We start from the raw sequence: 17,246 nt of genomic DNA on the forward strand, positions 1-17,246 counted from the left end.
ATTGAGTTTAAGATCATTGCCTTTAGAGGTTCATAATAAGTTGATGGTGAATCAACTGTGACTATTTCAGTTTTGGGTGAACTATCCCTTTAAGAATTCTAATAAGTCAGTGCACAGAGAATCTGTTCATTTTCATTTGTTTATTTTGTTTTAAAATTGTGGCTAATAGTGACAGCTTGGCACAACTGGCACGACCTTTTGTTTAGAATGTGGTTTTGTAACCTTAAAATATCTTCAGCTTTTAGGTCAGACATCCTGTCATTACTCAATCACCCTCATGTTGATTCAGACCAAATAAGACTTTTTGTTCCTCGTCTGAACATGAAGATAATCAAATGTGAATTCTAATCAAATCTTCAGATTTCCGCCCCTCTACTGACAGTTCATGTTCGCACAAAACCTCTAAATGCTTCAAAGCATTTACAAAGAGATCAACGAATAAATCAATGTGGATCAAGTGGTTTAATCCAAGTCCTCAGAAGAGAGACTGATTCAATTTAGAGGTTTAATCCCATGTAAACACTGAACAGAGAACCATACTTGCTTGATTGCATTGCCGCTAGTCACGCAATGAGTCTCATACAGTACATCAAGCAAGCATGATTGAGCCTCTGTGTCTGAATGTGAGTATGTTTGATGAACCATGCTTGGTTACACTTGATATTAAATGGCCTTAACTACTGTGTACTTGCATTATAAAATAAATAAAATGTACTTACTGTCTTCATTATGTATTAGTTGATGTGGGATATGGGTCGAGATAGGGACAGGTTTGGTGGTATAGGTAGGTTTAAGAGTGAGTTAAGGTGTAAGAGAGATGGTTAACAGTGTAATTTAAAATGTAATTACATCCAGGTGTTTAATTAATCAAAAGAACGAATATGTTTTACAAAATAACAAATTGTAACAAATTATTAATTTTCATGCAAGTACACATTAGTTAAGGCCATATAACCCTTGTGTAATGTTCAAATTTACTACCCTTTTGTTATGTTATTTTTGCATAAATCTGTTAATTAACCTCAGTTCTGATCAAAAATACTAAATTGTTTTGAAAATTACTGGATTTTAACCCCTTGATTACTAAATTCATAAATGATGTCACTTATTTGGTGAAAAAACACACAAAATGACACATTTTCAATATAAAAAGTAATTGTGGGTTGGGTTTTTTAAACCTTTTCATTACAGTAACAACATTGGCTTTGATGCATTGTTAGATTTTCATTTTTTCTCTCTAATTTACTGTTGGTTGTTGCTGTTTTTTGGTCGTGACTGTTATTGCCCCATTGACTTCCATTATAACCACATTTAATGGAGTAAATAAAAACAAAGACTGTATTTAGGCACCATGTAGTTCTAAGAGCTGAGATGCATATTTAGATTTTCTCAGACACTTCAAGGTAAGTGTGTAATGGTCAGTCTTACATACACACATTTAATTTGCTGTTATTCCATATAAAATCCAGAAACTAAGCTTTTTCGCACAGGTCTATCTAAAGGGTTAATGGTGCCAACTGATGATCAACAGCAAAAATGACCAATTTTACATCTTCCCAACAGGGAAAACCACCTACAATCAAAAATGCCTGATTATATGGTGTCATGGCTTGCAATAAAAAAATAAAAAAAACAATGTGGTTATATTGGAAGTGAATGGAGCAAAAACAGCCACCAACAGTAAATTAGGGAGAAAAAAAAGAAAACTATTCAAAAACAATGCATCAAAGGCAATGTTGTTTCACATGGCTAAGAAAAAAAGAAAAAGTTCAGTTTCTTTACAATGTAAAGATGTCATTTTAAGTGTTTTTTTCACCAAATCAGTGACATCATTTATGAATTTGGCAATTGAAGAGTTCAAATCTTGTAACTTATAAAAACATTTAGTAGTTTTGATCAGGACTGACCTGGATTAACAGATTTATTCAAACAATCTAGAAAAAAAAAAAAATATATATATATATATATATATATATATATATATATATATATATATATATATATATATATATATATATATATATAAATATATATATATAATCTTTACTGCATCAGATTAAATTTCCCCAAAGTGTATTGAGTTTTTTCATTCAAAGCATTTTCTCAAAATACGTCAAAATAAGATGTCACCAAAAATCATTCTGCTAAATGAAATACAGAAAAAGTAATGGCCAAATGAAGACTCTAAATCACTCCAGAGTGGATGAAAACATCCCCAACAGCATGTAAGAGTTAATATAAAGTCACTTATTGTTTTATGTTATAAAAAAATCATGTGCCTTCAGAAGACTTTGTTTTAAACCACTTATTTATTACCCATGTTATTTTTGGATCCCTTTATTTATGGGTGTTTTGAAGCATCAAAGTTTTGTAAGAAATGACATTTAATAGAGGAACAAGAATAATTTAGATTGTATTAAAAATATATTTGTCTTTCTTCCAAATTTTTGCAATGATATAAGGCAAAGTAAATTACACAAATAAAATAACTTAATAACTCACTCCTGCAATAAACAGATGTTTAAAATGTTAGGTTATTGTTGTACATCATCAACACCTTTTGTTCTGTAAGTTGACTCCTAAAGAATGAATACTGAAATGTTTGGAAAGCTGACTTACACCAGTAGTTCAGTATCTGTTAAGCAGGATTTTATAAGTGTGCCTAGAATATTAGATCTTACAGAGCTACCTTTGAGTTTGTTTGTTTGTTTGCTTGTTTTTCTAATTGGTAATTCCAATGATGTTTACATTCTTCATCTGGCTATTCAATTGTGTCTATTGTCTAAACTAACAGTATAAGATCAATCAGAAAAATGGAAACAATCCTGTAAGCCCAGCAATGTTTCAAAGTGTCTCAATATTTTTTGTGTAGAATAATATTTTAATGGTGATATGAGTATGTATAAACATCACTGCAACACATGGCTGTTATACCTTCATCACTCTGTAAAAGATCTATATTAAACAGCATGGTGAACAAAGCCTTTCTTGCTACTTTGGATGACTTTCAGTCATTTGTTTTAAATCGTTTTTTTTTTTTTTAAAGATTACCGTTGACTACATTCCAATGGTATCACCAGGATGATTTATTTTTGTAATAATTTCAGTCTTCAGGTTACATTCGTATATAAATTTTAGAGACACTAACATTTACAGGATAATGATAGAATATTATGAAAGATTAAACATCTATAAAAACATTATGAATCAATAAGAAATGAGTTGTTGTATTATAAATTCTGGCCCAGGATCCTTTCTGGCAGAGTACAGCTGTCTTGGCATATACAAGTTAAAAATATGAATAAAAAAAACAAAAACAAAGTGTTTGTGCATAGTGGGAGGAATAGAGAAGTTAGAAGTGTTGAAGCCTTTCAGAAAGGAAGCTCAGATTCATTTTTTAGCCCCCTGCCTCCCAGCTAAAGTAAAAATAATCAGATAATAATGCTAATATTTCAAGAGTGGCGATGGATTATTATTGTATAACATGTAATATGACAGTAATTAAACAATGGCACGATGACATGGAAGGACAGAATCAAGAACTAGAAGGCAGAATGATAACGGCCAACAGGTGAAATAGAAAAAGGCAGTTTTTTTTCCATGTTCTAAATGAATGTGATTGAGAAGGTCTTATCCAATCAGTGATAGGCTAGCCCTGTGCTGAAGGCTCCAGTGGGAAGGCTAGAGATTGTAGGCATTGTGGAAAGGGGGTTTTTGCATGGTCTCCTGTGTTCAGACCTCAGGCACAGAGTGATCCATTGAGGACTTCAGCAGGCCGCCTGACATCCTGAAACACAAAGATGAGTCATGATCAGGAAAATCTGATTCCATAGTAACTCATATGGTGGACTTTTTAAGTGGAAAAACTGAACGCGGCGACGCAGTGGCGCAGTAGGTAGTGCTGTCGCCCGACAGCAAGAAGGTTGCTGGTTCGAGTCTCGGCTAGGTCAGTTGGTGTTTCTGTGTGGAGTTTGCATGTTCTCCCTGCGTTCGCTTGGGTTTCCTTTGGGTGCTCCGATTTCCCCCACAATCCAAAGACATGCGGTACAGGTGAATTAGGCAGGCTAAAATGTCCATAGTGTACGAGTGTGAATGAGTTAGTGATGGGAAGTTCAGATCATTTTACTGACTCGGATCTTTGAGTCATCTTTTTTTGAGTCATTTCGTTCATTTGGTTCAATTTGCCAAAATATTATTAAAATGTTACAAATTGCTTCCAAACACATCTACAAATAGGCCAAAATATTGATCACACGAAAAATGAGTCATAAATAGAATACTATGAGAAGGAGAAAATAATAATTCAATGTTTACCTGCTCTTTTGTCTATGAAGGTATTTTTGTCTCTTAGCTCAGCTTACCTCTTCATGTCTTCAAATGTCAGTGGTTCGTTCACATTACACTGACAGTCACATATAATCTTAACCAATGTACACAGTTTGAGCCGATAAGAGCCATGATTAGTTCCCCTTTTGAGTCTTCTGGTTCTTGAGTCATTCGTTCATCACGTGACAGAATGACTCAGACCCGATAGAGGACTCAAGAGATAAACGGTTCAATTCTTTTTCCGGCTCCGAACGCATATGATTGGCTTTTGAGGAACGAATTACTCCGACTTGATAGAGAACTCGAGAGGTGAACGGATCAATTCTTTTTCCAGCTCTAAATGCATATGATTGGCCCATAATGAACGAATGACTCCGACCAGATAGAGGACTCGACAGATGAACGGATCAATCATTTTTCCGGCTCTAAACGCATATGATTGGCTTCTCGAAAGACTTGAAATGAACGATACCACCTGCACAAATGTGCGCATGCGCGGTTGAACGAATCACTCCCTGAGAGGATTCGCAGTTCTCGAGTCAAGATTCGTTCAAAATTAACAAATCGTTCATGAACGACCCATCACTAGAACGAGTGTGTGTGGATGTTTCCCAGAGATGGGTTGCGGCTGGAAGGGCATCCGAAATGAAAACATAAAATGAAAATAGCCCCCACCATAAAGGCATGGAGGCATTGGTTTTGATGTAGAAAATTATAATTTTTGGAACATTACTATCCTTTAATTTTGTTCATATGTAGAGATATTTGTGGATTGCTGTACATCCTGTGTGTATTAAGCACTGTGAAAGCGTTTTGGACCTGCATAGGCACATAACTAACGTGCTCTGTGTGGACTTTAGACCAGCAATCAGTTGGCCAACAGCGTGGTCAATTTCAGTTTTTCAAAATAGCAACACGCCAACAATGCGCCTTAACACACCTCCATTTTAGACCGGCACATCCATGAGTTCACAAAGTGGTTCAAATGGATTTAGTATTAAAACAACATGGCCTTAAACCTGAAAATTAGGGTTGCGCTAGTCTGAAAATAGCAACAAATCTAAGTACTGTGCAGGGTGTATGATTCAGTACAGTCTTATAATGGCTGCTATGGTCATTCTAATGGTTCTACAATTCTGGTAGTATTGTGATAGTGTATTAATACATTTTAAGAAGTCATTTATTCTTATTAAATACAGATGATATGTATGATTTTGTGTAATGGTTTGTTTTGGCTACAATCCCATTTAAAATAGATTGTACAGTATTAAATATCAATGTTAATATTAGGGGAAAACAGCAAATAAAGAAAACTGTCCAAAAAAACATCTTTTTTTAAATAGCTACAAAATATTTATTGTTTCATTTATATCAAATAGTATAAGATCATTTGGGTATATATTTAAAAATACTTACTTCTTGATCATGTGTTCAAAGATGAATTTAGGCATGATGGTGATGGTCATGGCAGTAGGAGATGTGGTCAAGATGTCCTTAATCTGAGTGTCCTATGGACAGAAAACAACACAATATTACACCACTCAATTAATTAACTCAATTAATTAACAGTTTGAGGTAGTAAATATTTAAACATTTTATAAGTAGGCATGATTACATGCATTCATTAATTAATTACAAAAAAAGAAATTGTGCAGATTGTTTGCGTTCATTGTGTCGTGTTGTTCATTATGTTCAAAACACTATGCCCCTTACTGCGTGCAGGCTCGGTCCCTCACATACTGACTGGATTGTAAAGCACTGGACTTTTGTCTAGATGAGCCCCTCTCACCTTGAGTCCAATGACGTTCTGGCCGTTGATCTCACAGATGTAATGTTCGGTGAGCAGGCCGTTACGAGCAGCAGAACCGTCCTTCACTAGAGATGTGATGCGCCCAGATTTGAAGATAAAGCCCACATGGCCAGAGCTATCCTTGTGCATGGTGATTGTGCGCTGGAATGGTCTAGAAAACAAAGAGATATCTTTTAAATGTGCGTTGACTAGCATCATCTCATCATCAATTAATATGCTGCACTCCCTATATGATTTTTTATAAAATTATGACATATACAGTCAGTAAGGCCATAAAGTCATGACTCTGGCCATCATAAATGTTACGACCCTATTCTTTGTAGTAAGTTTACTGCTTTTAGGTGTCAGTGTGAATGATTTTTTATTATATAAATTATTAAAAATTATTTTCTGTGTTAATCTGCCACTACTCCACACATGCTGATTTAACTTAATTTTAGACATGGGGCGATAACCGTTTTCACAGTATACCGTGGTTTGAAAAAGTCAAGGATTTAAATCTTTCAAAATTTTCTGCTGTACCATTCCTAAGGTACGTGTAAGGTTTTTTTTATTTAAGTTTTTTTTTAATTAATTTTTTCGTTTGTTTGTTTTTTAGGACAACAGTATCTCCAGCAAAAAATATATAAAACAAGCCATTTAAATTGCAAAGAAATCAGTGTTTTTGCAACGAATGAGGACAGCAGAAGTCAATCATTTATTTTAATTATTAAGCCAGACATGTTTCTTGCTACAAAATATGTTATTAAAATGTTTCTCAAACTAAAATATATTGTATTCAAAGGAGATTTTGTTTTTGTTTTTTTACCTAGACATTTAAGAAGAACATATTTTAGAGCAGTAAACAATACCGATGTATACATGATACTTTTATCCTAGGTTATCATACCGTCAGAAACTTATACCGGCCCATGCCTACTTGAACATTTTAAGAAATGTCCTTATATGTTGAAGTAAACTAACGTTATAACAAATAACCACTAGAGGTCAACAGAGCTCTACACAAATACACCCGTCATGTTGAACCTGTCCAATACACTCATTGAGGTAAAATTTTGAATATCTTATTACTGCATTTCTTTAATTATAACAATGTAAGGTTCATTAGTATTGTAAATGCTACTCATTCCAGCTTTACAATCAAAATATTCTGTCATGATTTCCTAAAAACATTTTTTAGAATTTATTTTTGAAAAACATTTGTTTTACAAATGCTTCTTAGGCGTAAACAAAAATAATTACTGGAGTAATGAAGCTTAAAATCTGATTTTTTTTTATTCAAATACTTATATACAAATTATATCAAATTACAATATGTATATACAATTTATAATGAAACTGAAAACACTAAATTACAATATTAGCATTTTATTCCAATGTTAATCAAATGATGACTTCAATGAAATGAATGAAAATAAGAGTCCAGAATAAGTGATCATTTTAGCTTTTTAATTACATTTAATTTGAATATGTTGGTATCTGCATCAAATTACAACCACAAATGATTTTATTTATAGAATGCATATGTAAATGTGTCCACTTTTAAGTTTTAAATATGAATGGCAAAACAAAACACCCTGCCGTACATATTAAAATATGCAGTATAATAGACTAAGTTCTTATAATAGCTTTTATTTTATATCAAATTATTTTAAAACGGCTTAAATTCAGTGTTTTAAATGATAGTGGCAAAGTACAAACATTTAAAATGACAATGAATCAGTATTTTGGGGCTACTCTGTGATCATTAAATAGAATATTTTTATTCAGGTGTCTAATCAAAAAATGCCTGACAAACTGCTTGACTCTCTTTTATCATTTAAAGCTATATTACACTTAACCAGATTGAGTCTCGAGAATATGGGACTGACCTCAAAGAAAAAAAGCAGTGTATTTGCACTACAGTCAGAAAGGACTGACCTGTCTCGAACGATGAGCTCGATGCGCTGTTCTGCTGCTGCCTTCAGAGCTTTATGGGCCTTATCTGAATTCCAGCCAGCAACGTTCTGCCCGTTAATCTGCAGAACCTGATCTCCAAAACGCAGACCAGCCAGTGCCGCTGGAGAGTTGGCTTGCACCAGCTGCACAAACACTCCCTACACCAACAGGAAATGACACGCATGAAAGATAACCATATCACCTGCTGCTGATGATGACAACAATGAAGCATACAGTATGCTGACAATGAGAGTGATGGGGGTAATAATGATGCACCAATCTCTGATTTATTTCATACAGTTCCTCGGAAATTGAAAATCTATAACCATTGACTGCCACGGTAGAAAAAAAAAATTCTATGGAAGCGACCAGCAACCAGCATTTTTCAAAATACTTCTGTGTTTAAAAGAAAAAAGAAACTCAAATTGAGTTTGAATAAATGAAGGGTGGGTAAATGATGACAGAATGTTTATTTTGGGTAACCTTTACCTTCAAGATAAAATCAACAGATGTATACGTATATGTATAAGTACATTAAATATAGAAGTTCGCTCTAGCATTAGATAGAAATTTTCACAGATACAATAAACTGATATCCTGTACATTTTTTTTTACACTTTTCTAAAACAAATTTAATTAAGTACAAATAAAAAAGGCTAATCCCAATTTCGGGGGGAGGGGTGGATGCATCTCTGAATAATAATAATAATATTAATAAAGAGCTGAATTTACTTACATTATCGATATCTCTGAGACGTAGGCCGACCTTTCCCTCCTGGTCTTTGCAGAGAATGACCTCTCGTAGGCCCGGGCGAATCTCTGCCCTCCTGATGCCCATGTCTGCTCCAGTCACGGGACGCACCATGCCACCCACTGAGCTTGGCACTGCCACTTGCTGCCCGGAGAGAGATTAATATTTTTATTAATATACGTGTTAGCATTAGTTACATATCAGGAAAAGATACTTCTCTAAAACTACAACCTTGGCCCATGGTCATTTTGTTTATTTACTTTAGATTTTGAATTAACGCTTTAATTAAAAATTACTAGATGGGGTAACCTTACTATGTTAGACTTTACAGTAAGAGTTCATTGTTTAATCTTATTTAGCTCAATTCTGTTATGTTTTGATCGAAATACAGATCGATTGATCAATGAATAAAAATTTACAATGACACAAAACTCATTTCTTATAATAAAAGAGATTTTCAAACTTTTTATAGGTCAAGCAATCTAAAAAAAAAAAAATTGTTTCCTGACAAATATTACGTTTATATTACAACCGTTTCTTTCTAAACGGTCTTGTGACACTTGTGACAAGTGATTATTCACAGGAATAATCTGCAGTACATCTATCAAAAAACTGCATAGATATAATGAACTTTAATAATATTTTATCATGATGAACTTGTGTTAACTATTGATAATAAAAATAACACATTTAATTACAGATCAAATTATATATTAAACAAAAAATATATATCTTGATTTCATCTAATAATCAAAGAAATAAAGTAAGAAATAACATCAAACCAATTACAAAAATATCTATTAGTTGTATAGACTATCATTATTTAAGTTGTAGAAGTACATGTCATTACATTTTGCATAATGCATTTAAAATATACACTAGTTAAAAATTAACAACAGTACTGTCATAAATATCAATACCAATACATACTGCTGTTAATATCATTATGGACGCCTAATCCATTGACTAATGCTAATAAATCAGTTACCAAATAAACAATCATGATAACATCTCTTTTTTCATTAAAAAAATAAATAAATAAAAAAATCAAAACAAGATATTCTCAATAGAAAGTGCTAACTGTTCATAACAACACTCAAAAAATAACAACACTCAAAAAATGTCTTTCTGCTTGTTTAAACTACTTATATAAAATGAGTTGAATCAACATAATTCTTAAGGTTTTTTTAGGGACACCTTAAGGTCCTGTGAAGAGCTTTGAAATATGCATTGTTTTCAGTGTTTGACCTATTCTGAAGCAATCACAATGAGAGTGTGGGACATTGTGTAGCTCCTCCCCTTTTTTAAAAGCGGTCAGTATTGTTTTGTTTTATGACAGCTCTGCCAGTGAGAGGGGTTGAGCTCAAGTACATCAAATGAAAAGCAAATGAGAAGCATTTTTGAATGGGCGGGGCATGTCAAGTACTAGAGAGCATTTGATTGGTTATGATGTGATAAGAAGATGTAATGTGAGGTGACGTGAATAAAACCATTGATCCATTTGGGCGGAAGTGACGAAAAATACAAGCTTTACATGTTTATATGAGTTTGATATATTCTAAATGTGAATTTTGTCTCTGTTTTGGGGCTTAATAGCTTATAGATATCCTAAAAAATAATAATACTGACACTAACATCTAAAAAACTTTATTTTAAATCTTTTCCATCCACATAAGGTTGTAAAATGATGAAGTTAACTTCATTGATTTGTGTTAGGAAAATGTAAAGGGTTTGTGTGGAACCCAGCATTATACATATAGTATATGGTTTTGATTTTTACCCACTGTAATAACAGAAATTATTGACAATTTTAAGACATTAATTATTAATTAAGAGACATGCATGTCTAATGATGACTAAGAGCTACTAATTGAGGCTTATTTGTATTTGTGACTCCTGTAAAGAGTCCTAAAACAAAAAAAAAAAACAAAAAAAAAAAAAACAGAGAGACTCTGCTCTAATGTTTAGCACCTTGAACACTGAGCATCTTTAAGACGTTCTCAGAAAGCAGCCTACATTAGCAACACTCCAACACAGACCTTATGGTGCATGAGTCACTCCTGAGCTCTGCTTCCAGTAATGATGCTGAGAAGAATTATGGGTTATGCTAAGACACCCTGTGGCTAACTTGAACTATTCAGAGAAAAATCACACACAAAAAAATCCCAAATGGACAGATGCTAACACACATACACAACCACCGCCTCCTCTTTTCCAAAGGCTTACACAATTACTCTTGGCTGCTTAAACAAGGAAAATACTGTATAAATGCAGTGACGGTAAAAACAAACTGAACCAAGGAAGACTAACAGCACTGTAAGGACCGCATGAGAGACTATAAATGTCATTGTTTGCATATATTTAACATTTTTTTCAGTGGTAATTCTTTGGAACAAGGAAGAGAAATCTAACCTCACAAACTGAACTCTATAAACAAAGCTGTGCGTTTAATGACAATCAAGCCTTTGTGCTTCATAAACACACATTTATCCAGTGCTAATGCTACAGACGAGCAGTACAGTGGTGCAGTGTGTAGCACTGTCACATCACAGCAAGAAGGTCGCTGATTTGAGCCCCGGACTGAGTCAGTTGGTATTTCAGTGGGGAGTTTGCATGCTCTCCCAGTGTTCGCATGGGTTTCCTCTAGGTGGTCCTGTTTCCCTTACAGTGCAAAGACATGCAGTATAGGTGAATTGGGTAAGCTAAACTCTCTGTAGTGCATATGTGTATATCCTGGACCTCCAGGTTGGGGATTGAGCGTTGAGCTAATAAAAATTAGATACTATGAAACACCAAAATGGTGCGGCTAAATATCAACTTTGATATAAATGGGAGTAAGTACTGTGAGGGCGTACTCACACTATGTACAGTTCCCTTGAACCGGGCCAAAGCACGCTTGTCTCCCCCGACGGCCCGCACTCACATTACATTCAGGCCTGGGCACGCTTGCGACATCGATAATGCGTTGTTCAGTAGGGAATCGCTCTCACTCAGCACAGTGGAGATTTTTTTACTGTTAGTCGCTTAGTCATTTAGTCGTTTGATATGCAGTCAAATATTTCGCTGAACACATCAGCCACTTTTGACGCTCATACAAAATCATAAAGTCCTCTTGCTGCAGGAATTAGGAGGATTGCTGTAGGTGCAGTTGTCATGCAATGAGGGGTTTGCCTCTTTGATAATCTACGGCAGTTTGCGTTCATTAAGCAGTAAGAATGATTAATAAAGCCATATGATACAGTCCCGTAAAAGTCACGTCTTGTCTCGTCTTCAGTTTCGGGCTTAGATGCATTTTGCACTCACACAATACAGGGCTCTAAATGAACCTTTTTGCTTGGTAGCACCAGTGCTACTAACTTAAAAAATGTAGGCGCATCAGCCAAAAGTCAGTCGCACCCACCAATTATAAGCACCGTTACTACAAATTTATACAAACATATTTATTGCATTTGAAATCAACAGTAATCAAACTAACAAGCAAAAAAATATATATGCAAGCGTGAGGAAAATATGTCTCAACAAAATCCCGTTATCACAAGAAAATACAGTTTTATAACATAACTGAGTGACCAAAAGATAGACAAAACGCTTACCGGCACTGCACGTACTGCTTGACATGAATGAGTCTGTTAACGGTATAACTGCTGTTCTCACGGGTGCTGTCTGATATTGCACTGATGTTTTTAACATTTATTGTACCTTATTATATGCATATGTTGTGTTAATAGCAATAAAGGTCTATTCATGAGTTGCGATATTAGTTTACTCAGTGCAAGCCTGTTTGCGATGGTCTTTGTCACAGGTGTCAAACTCAGTTCCAAAAGCTGCACAGTTTACACTAAAATGGTTCCTGCACAGTTTACACCAAAATGGCACCATTCTGCAAAGTTTAGTTCCAACCCTAATTAAACACACCTGATCAAACTAATTGAGTCCTTCAGGCTTGTTTGAAACCTACAGGTAAGCGTGTTGGAGCAGGGTTGGAACTAAATTGTGCAGGGCTTCGGCCCTCCAGGAATTGAGTTTGACACCCCTGGTCTATGTGGCGTTCAATTTGACATATAGCTGCCACTTGCACGGCGGACAGCATCTGCCGATTATATGAAGGATTAAACTGAAGCTTGCGTGCTAGATGTGGCAAACAGTTACCTGAAAATTCCATCCCACAGACTTTTCATAGCGGACTTGAAGCCAACGGAAGTCTTTTATCCACTCTTCGAAAAGTGTAGATCAGGGATTAACATTCAGCACATGATCTTAGTAAGATGTGTCATTATTTGTAACTTTAGATGCCATGGTTTCTAAAACAAAATCTGTCAATGTTACCTTTATTTTCATCTTCAGCGCTTTACAATTTTTCGCGGTAACAGCTCTCTCTGTCATCCCAAGCCAGAAGGCATTGACTGAGTGATTGACAGCTGATATTTCAGTGCTAGAGCAGTGGTGGGCTAATAAGAAGAGCGCGAAGGCGGGGCAAGCATAACGGACTCCTACGGACTTTGTTTACTGCAGCAAGTTGACAACTGTTTAAAACCATTCCTGAACGCTGCGTTTCGCGTTTCAAGAGCAAAGATGCATTCTGTGTGAATGTCTCCCAAATCCGCGCATGTGCAGTAAAAACTGGTCACACTCAACAATTTTATGCACTCGCACAAATGCTCCCAAATATATTTTGAGGTCGCATAGATAAAATTTTGGGCGCATATGCGACCAAAATGGTCACAATTTTGAGCCCTGCTATAAGCGTACTGAGCCAAAACCCAAGTGAGCCGCGCTCTGACACATCTCTTCCAACCAGGCCAGGGCCGGCCTATCAAACATGAATGAATGCCGAACATGAATGAATGCCTGAGCATTCGTACTTCTCAAACAATCTGGGAAAGGGCCTGGGCACAGTTCGGATAACATAGAGTGAGTAGGTCCTTAGTAATGCTACAGAAGCATGCATGAACTTACAGTAGCCACTGGGACCAGTGCAAGGTTTCTCTGGACCTCATCGCTGTTCAGACTGAGTCCCATGTAGTCTCCCAGCTCCTCCAGATTGGGGTATAGAGCTAAAGAAAAAAAAAGGAGAAAGCATGATGGTGTTATATATATATTTATTTATAAAATTATAAATAAATAAATATATATATATATATATATATATATATATATATATATATATATATATATATATATATATATATATATATATAATTTCTTTTTTTAAAAGCGACATATACTTTGTGTAATATTTACAACAGATACTTTTACTCCACTTGCACTACATTTTTAGTCAAGTAATAGTACTTTAACTTAAGTATGATTTTTCTGTACGCTTTCCACCCCTGATGATTAGCTATCAACCTTTTCTAAAGGAGATCAAAAAATGAAAATTTATTCACCCTCTAATTGTTTTTTTTTTTTTTTGCTTCTGTTTTTTTAAGAAAATATTTTGAAGAATGTGGAAATTTGAAGCCATTGACCTCAATAGTAAGAATAAATGTACTTTGGAAGTCAACGGCTACCAAGTTACAACATTCTTTAAAATATCTTCTTTTGTGTTCAACAAAGGAGAGAAATTCAAATGATTTAAATTGCAACCAGTGAAAGGTAAGTAAACAGTGAGAGAATTGGGTAAAGTATTCTTTTTTCATATTTGGACATTTTTGTTTACTTTTTGTTTTAAAATCAGAGGTTTTCTTTTAAATCAGAGTGTTTTGTGACAACATTGAGCAACTGCAAAAGCAGAACAGAAAGGAAAAAAAATAGAAAACGGGAAAGAACAGCAAGTTCAAGTGCCGACACTCAATCGTCCTACAGTCGCTGGTTTTAGATTCTGGCCATGAATGTTTCCATCTAGTAATTATTTCCTGGGTTGAGTCATGGTTACAGTGTTCGCCCCTCTTCCTGCTGCTTTTCATTGCACTAAGATTGAAAAATGTCTGCCTTTGAAACGCGCTCCAACACAAAAACACATTAGCCAGCCATTATGCTCACATAATCTAACATTTATAAAAATAAATTCATATCCATAGAAATCCTATTAAAGGGATAGTTCATTCATATCTGAAAATTCTGTCATGATTTAAGCACCCTTGTTCCAAAACAAAAGATATTTTGAAAAAAGCTAGAAACCTGTAACCTGATTTCTATAGTATTTGTTTTTCCTATCATGAATGGTTACAGGTCTTCAGCTTTCTTCAAAACACCTACTAGAATGTTCTACAGAATAAAGAAACTCATAAAGGTTTTGGAGTAAGTTAAGGGTGTTGAATGCGGACTGAAATAATAGCTGCTGGAAACATTTCAGGTTCCACTTTATTTTAAGGTTTGACTCTGGCTAATAATAAACAATTATCTACAACTTTTGCCACAAAAAAAAAAAAAAAATCCTCATTTGCTGCTTATTAATAGTTATTAAGCTAGTAGCTGGGTTTACATTTATGGTAGGATTAGGGATGTAGAGCACAATCATGCAGGATATGTACTTTATAAGCACTAATAAACAGACAGTGTCTTAATAATAGGCAGGTAATAAGCCACTAGATGAATGGTTTCCAAAGTGGGGGTTGTCGCGGGACAATGTCAAGGGGTCGCTTGGTGATTTACAAAAGTCAAATAAATTTAACTATTGGAATTACCCTATTTTACCTATAACCCACAGAAGATAAAAATAGTAGTTACTAGTTACATGAAGAACAACAATATGCAAATGAAAAGCCATCAGCCTTTTAATTTTTTTTTCATTGGATTGGTGTTTTAACGTTATTAACAACACAGCAATAGTGTCAGATGCAGCAAAATAATTTCATGGCACCAGATAAACTTTGACACCTTTATGCCAATCAAATTCATTAAAAATAAATACAGCCACAACTAAACATTGACAATGATCTCTGATTGGTGGTCTCCAAAATTAAACCAAGAGTAGACTTGTGCTGTAAACATTGTGTCCACCAGTCTCTTTAGCTCATGTTAGTATTAAATTAATCAATAAATGACTATAAAAATGATATAGTTGTTAGACTGTTGTACTTTTTTGTGTTGTCAATATGCTTGTGTTTATATAAGCCTATTGTTGTGTGCGCAACATTTGTATATTTTTAACCACCTACAAGGAATTTGAGGGTTGCAAGTCACTGCCATTATTATTTTGTGGGTCACAGGCTAAAATGTTTGGGAACCCCTGCCCTAGATAATAGTAAGAATTGATACTTATACTAAAGTATAAAACATATAAAAAATATGACCTATAGGATCAAGCTAAACATTCACCATTACTGAGACAACCCGAGAATGTTTAAACAGCCACTTTAAAAAATTCTTGTTTTTTTTCTTAATTTTTAAGCATCGTTATGTAATAATCTGGCAGTGTGCTGAGAGGCCTCACTTAGGAGACACAATGACAGAACAGATAAGACAAGTCCAAAAAAAAAGTAGGGAAGGCTGTTGTTGCCCTTTGATTGAATAGCTCCCAGATTCCCTTAGGCAGTGGTTCTCAAACTGTGGTACATGTACTACAAGTGGTACGCAGGCTTCCTTCTAGTGGTACGTGGAGAAATCACTGAATAATTCAAGTAAAAAAATGAACACACTTTCAACCCTTTTGATGTGTACGATAACATCGATGTGATCAGGAAATTGATTTTAATAGGCTAAACAAATAGGTGTCAAAACGCGGTGTTTAGTGATTATTCATATTAACCCTCATTTGTGTAATAAACATACGAGTTGATGATCAACAGAAACGTGAAAGAGAAACCATTAAAGAGACGGTGTGATGTTCCTGCTGCTGCCTGTTTTTATCATTAATCAAACAAAACGAGAAAACCCCTCACTGCTCTTGACTGAAGGACTTTTGTTACAGTTAAGATGCTTAAAGCAGTTTGTTTCATATTTTATTTTATTGTATTTCTCTTTCCTTTGCAGGGTGGAAAATAACTGTATAGATACAATTTAAGTCAGAATTATTAGCCCTCCTAAATATTAGCAACCCTTTTCCTGCCCAATTTCTGTTTAATGGAAATAATTATTTTTTACTTATTTCTGAACATTATAGTTTTGATAACTCCTTTCTAATTAGTGATTTCTTTTATCTTTGCTATGATGAAAGTAAATAATATTTGACTAGATATTTTTCAAAATACAAGCATTCAGATTAAACTGCAATTCAAAGGCTTAATTAGAGTAATTAGGCAAGTCATTGTATAACAGTAGTTTCTTCTGCAGACAATCAAAAGATATATATATATATATATTAACATATATTAATAATATTGACCTTAAAATGGGTTTCAAAATATTTAAACCTGCTTTTATTCTAGCTAAAATAAAACAAATAATCGTAGAAGAAAAATATTATAGGAAATACTGTTAAAATTCCTTGCTCTGTTAAACATCATTTGGGAATTTTTGTTTTTTTTTATTTCTCAGGAG

The 17,246-nt window shown here is 34.5% G+C and overlaps 1 protein-coding gene across 2 annotated transcripts in view; it reads right to left on the bottom strand.

The window, feature by feature from the left end:
- Nucleotides 1-2,321: 2,321 nt before the first annotated feature.
- The window catches only part of sdcbp2 (syndecan binding protein (syntenin) 2), a 33,563-nt gene continuing 18,638 nt past the window's right edge, over nucleotides 2,322-17,246 (bottom strand). The window contains exons 4-9 of one of the 2 annotated variants that reach the window (NM_212691.2): nucleotides 13,782-13,879; nucleotides 8,811-8,969; nucleotides 8,057-8,232; nucleotides 6,116-6,287; nucleotides 5,743-5,834; nucleotides 2,322-3,787 (exon numbers count right to left, since the gene is read on the bottom strand). In NM_212691.2, the coding sequence (NP_997856.1) occupies nucleotides 3,733-3,787; nucleotides 5,743-5,834; nucleotides 6,116-6,287; nucleotides 8,057-8,232; nucleotides 8,811-8,969; nucleotides 13,782-13,879 (752 nt within the window). In that variant the 3' untranslated portion in view covers nucleotides 2,322-3,732. Of the gene's footprint in view, nucleotides 4,364-4,413; nucleotides 5,835-6,115; nucleotides 6,288-8,056; nucleotides 8,233-8,810; nucleotides 8,970-13,781; nucleotides 13,880-17,246 lie in introns of both variants that reach the window. The other variant, XR_015522648.1, reaches the window with a different exon arrangement.

The sequence above is a fragment of the Danio rerio genome, chromosome 23 (assembly GCF_052040795.2).
Source record: "Danio rerio strain M-AB ecotype USA chromosome 23, GRCz13ab, whole genome shotgun sequence".
Classification (NCBI taxonomy): Eukaryota; Metazoa; Chordata; class Actinopteri; order Cypriniformes; family Danionidae; genus Danio; species Danio rerio.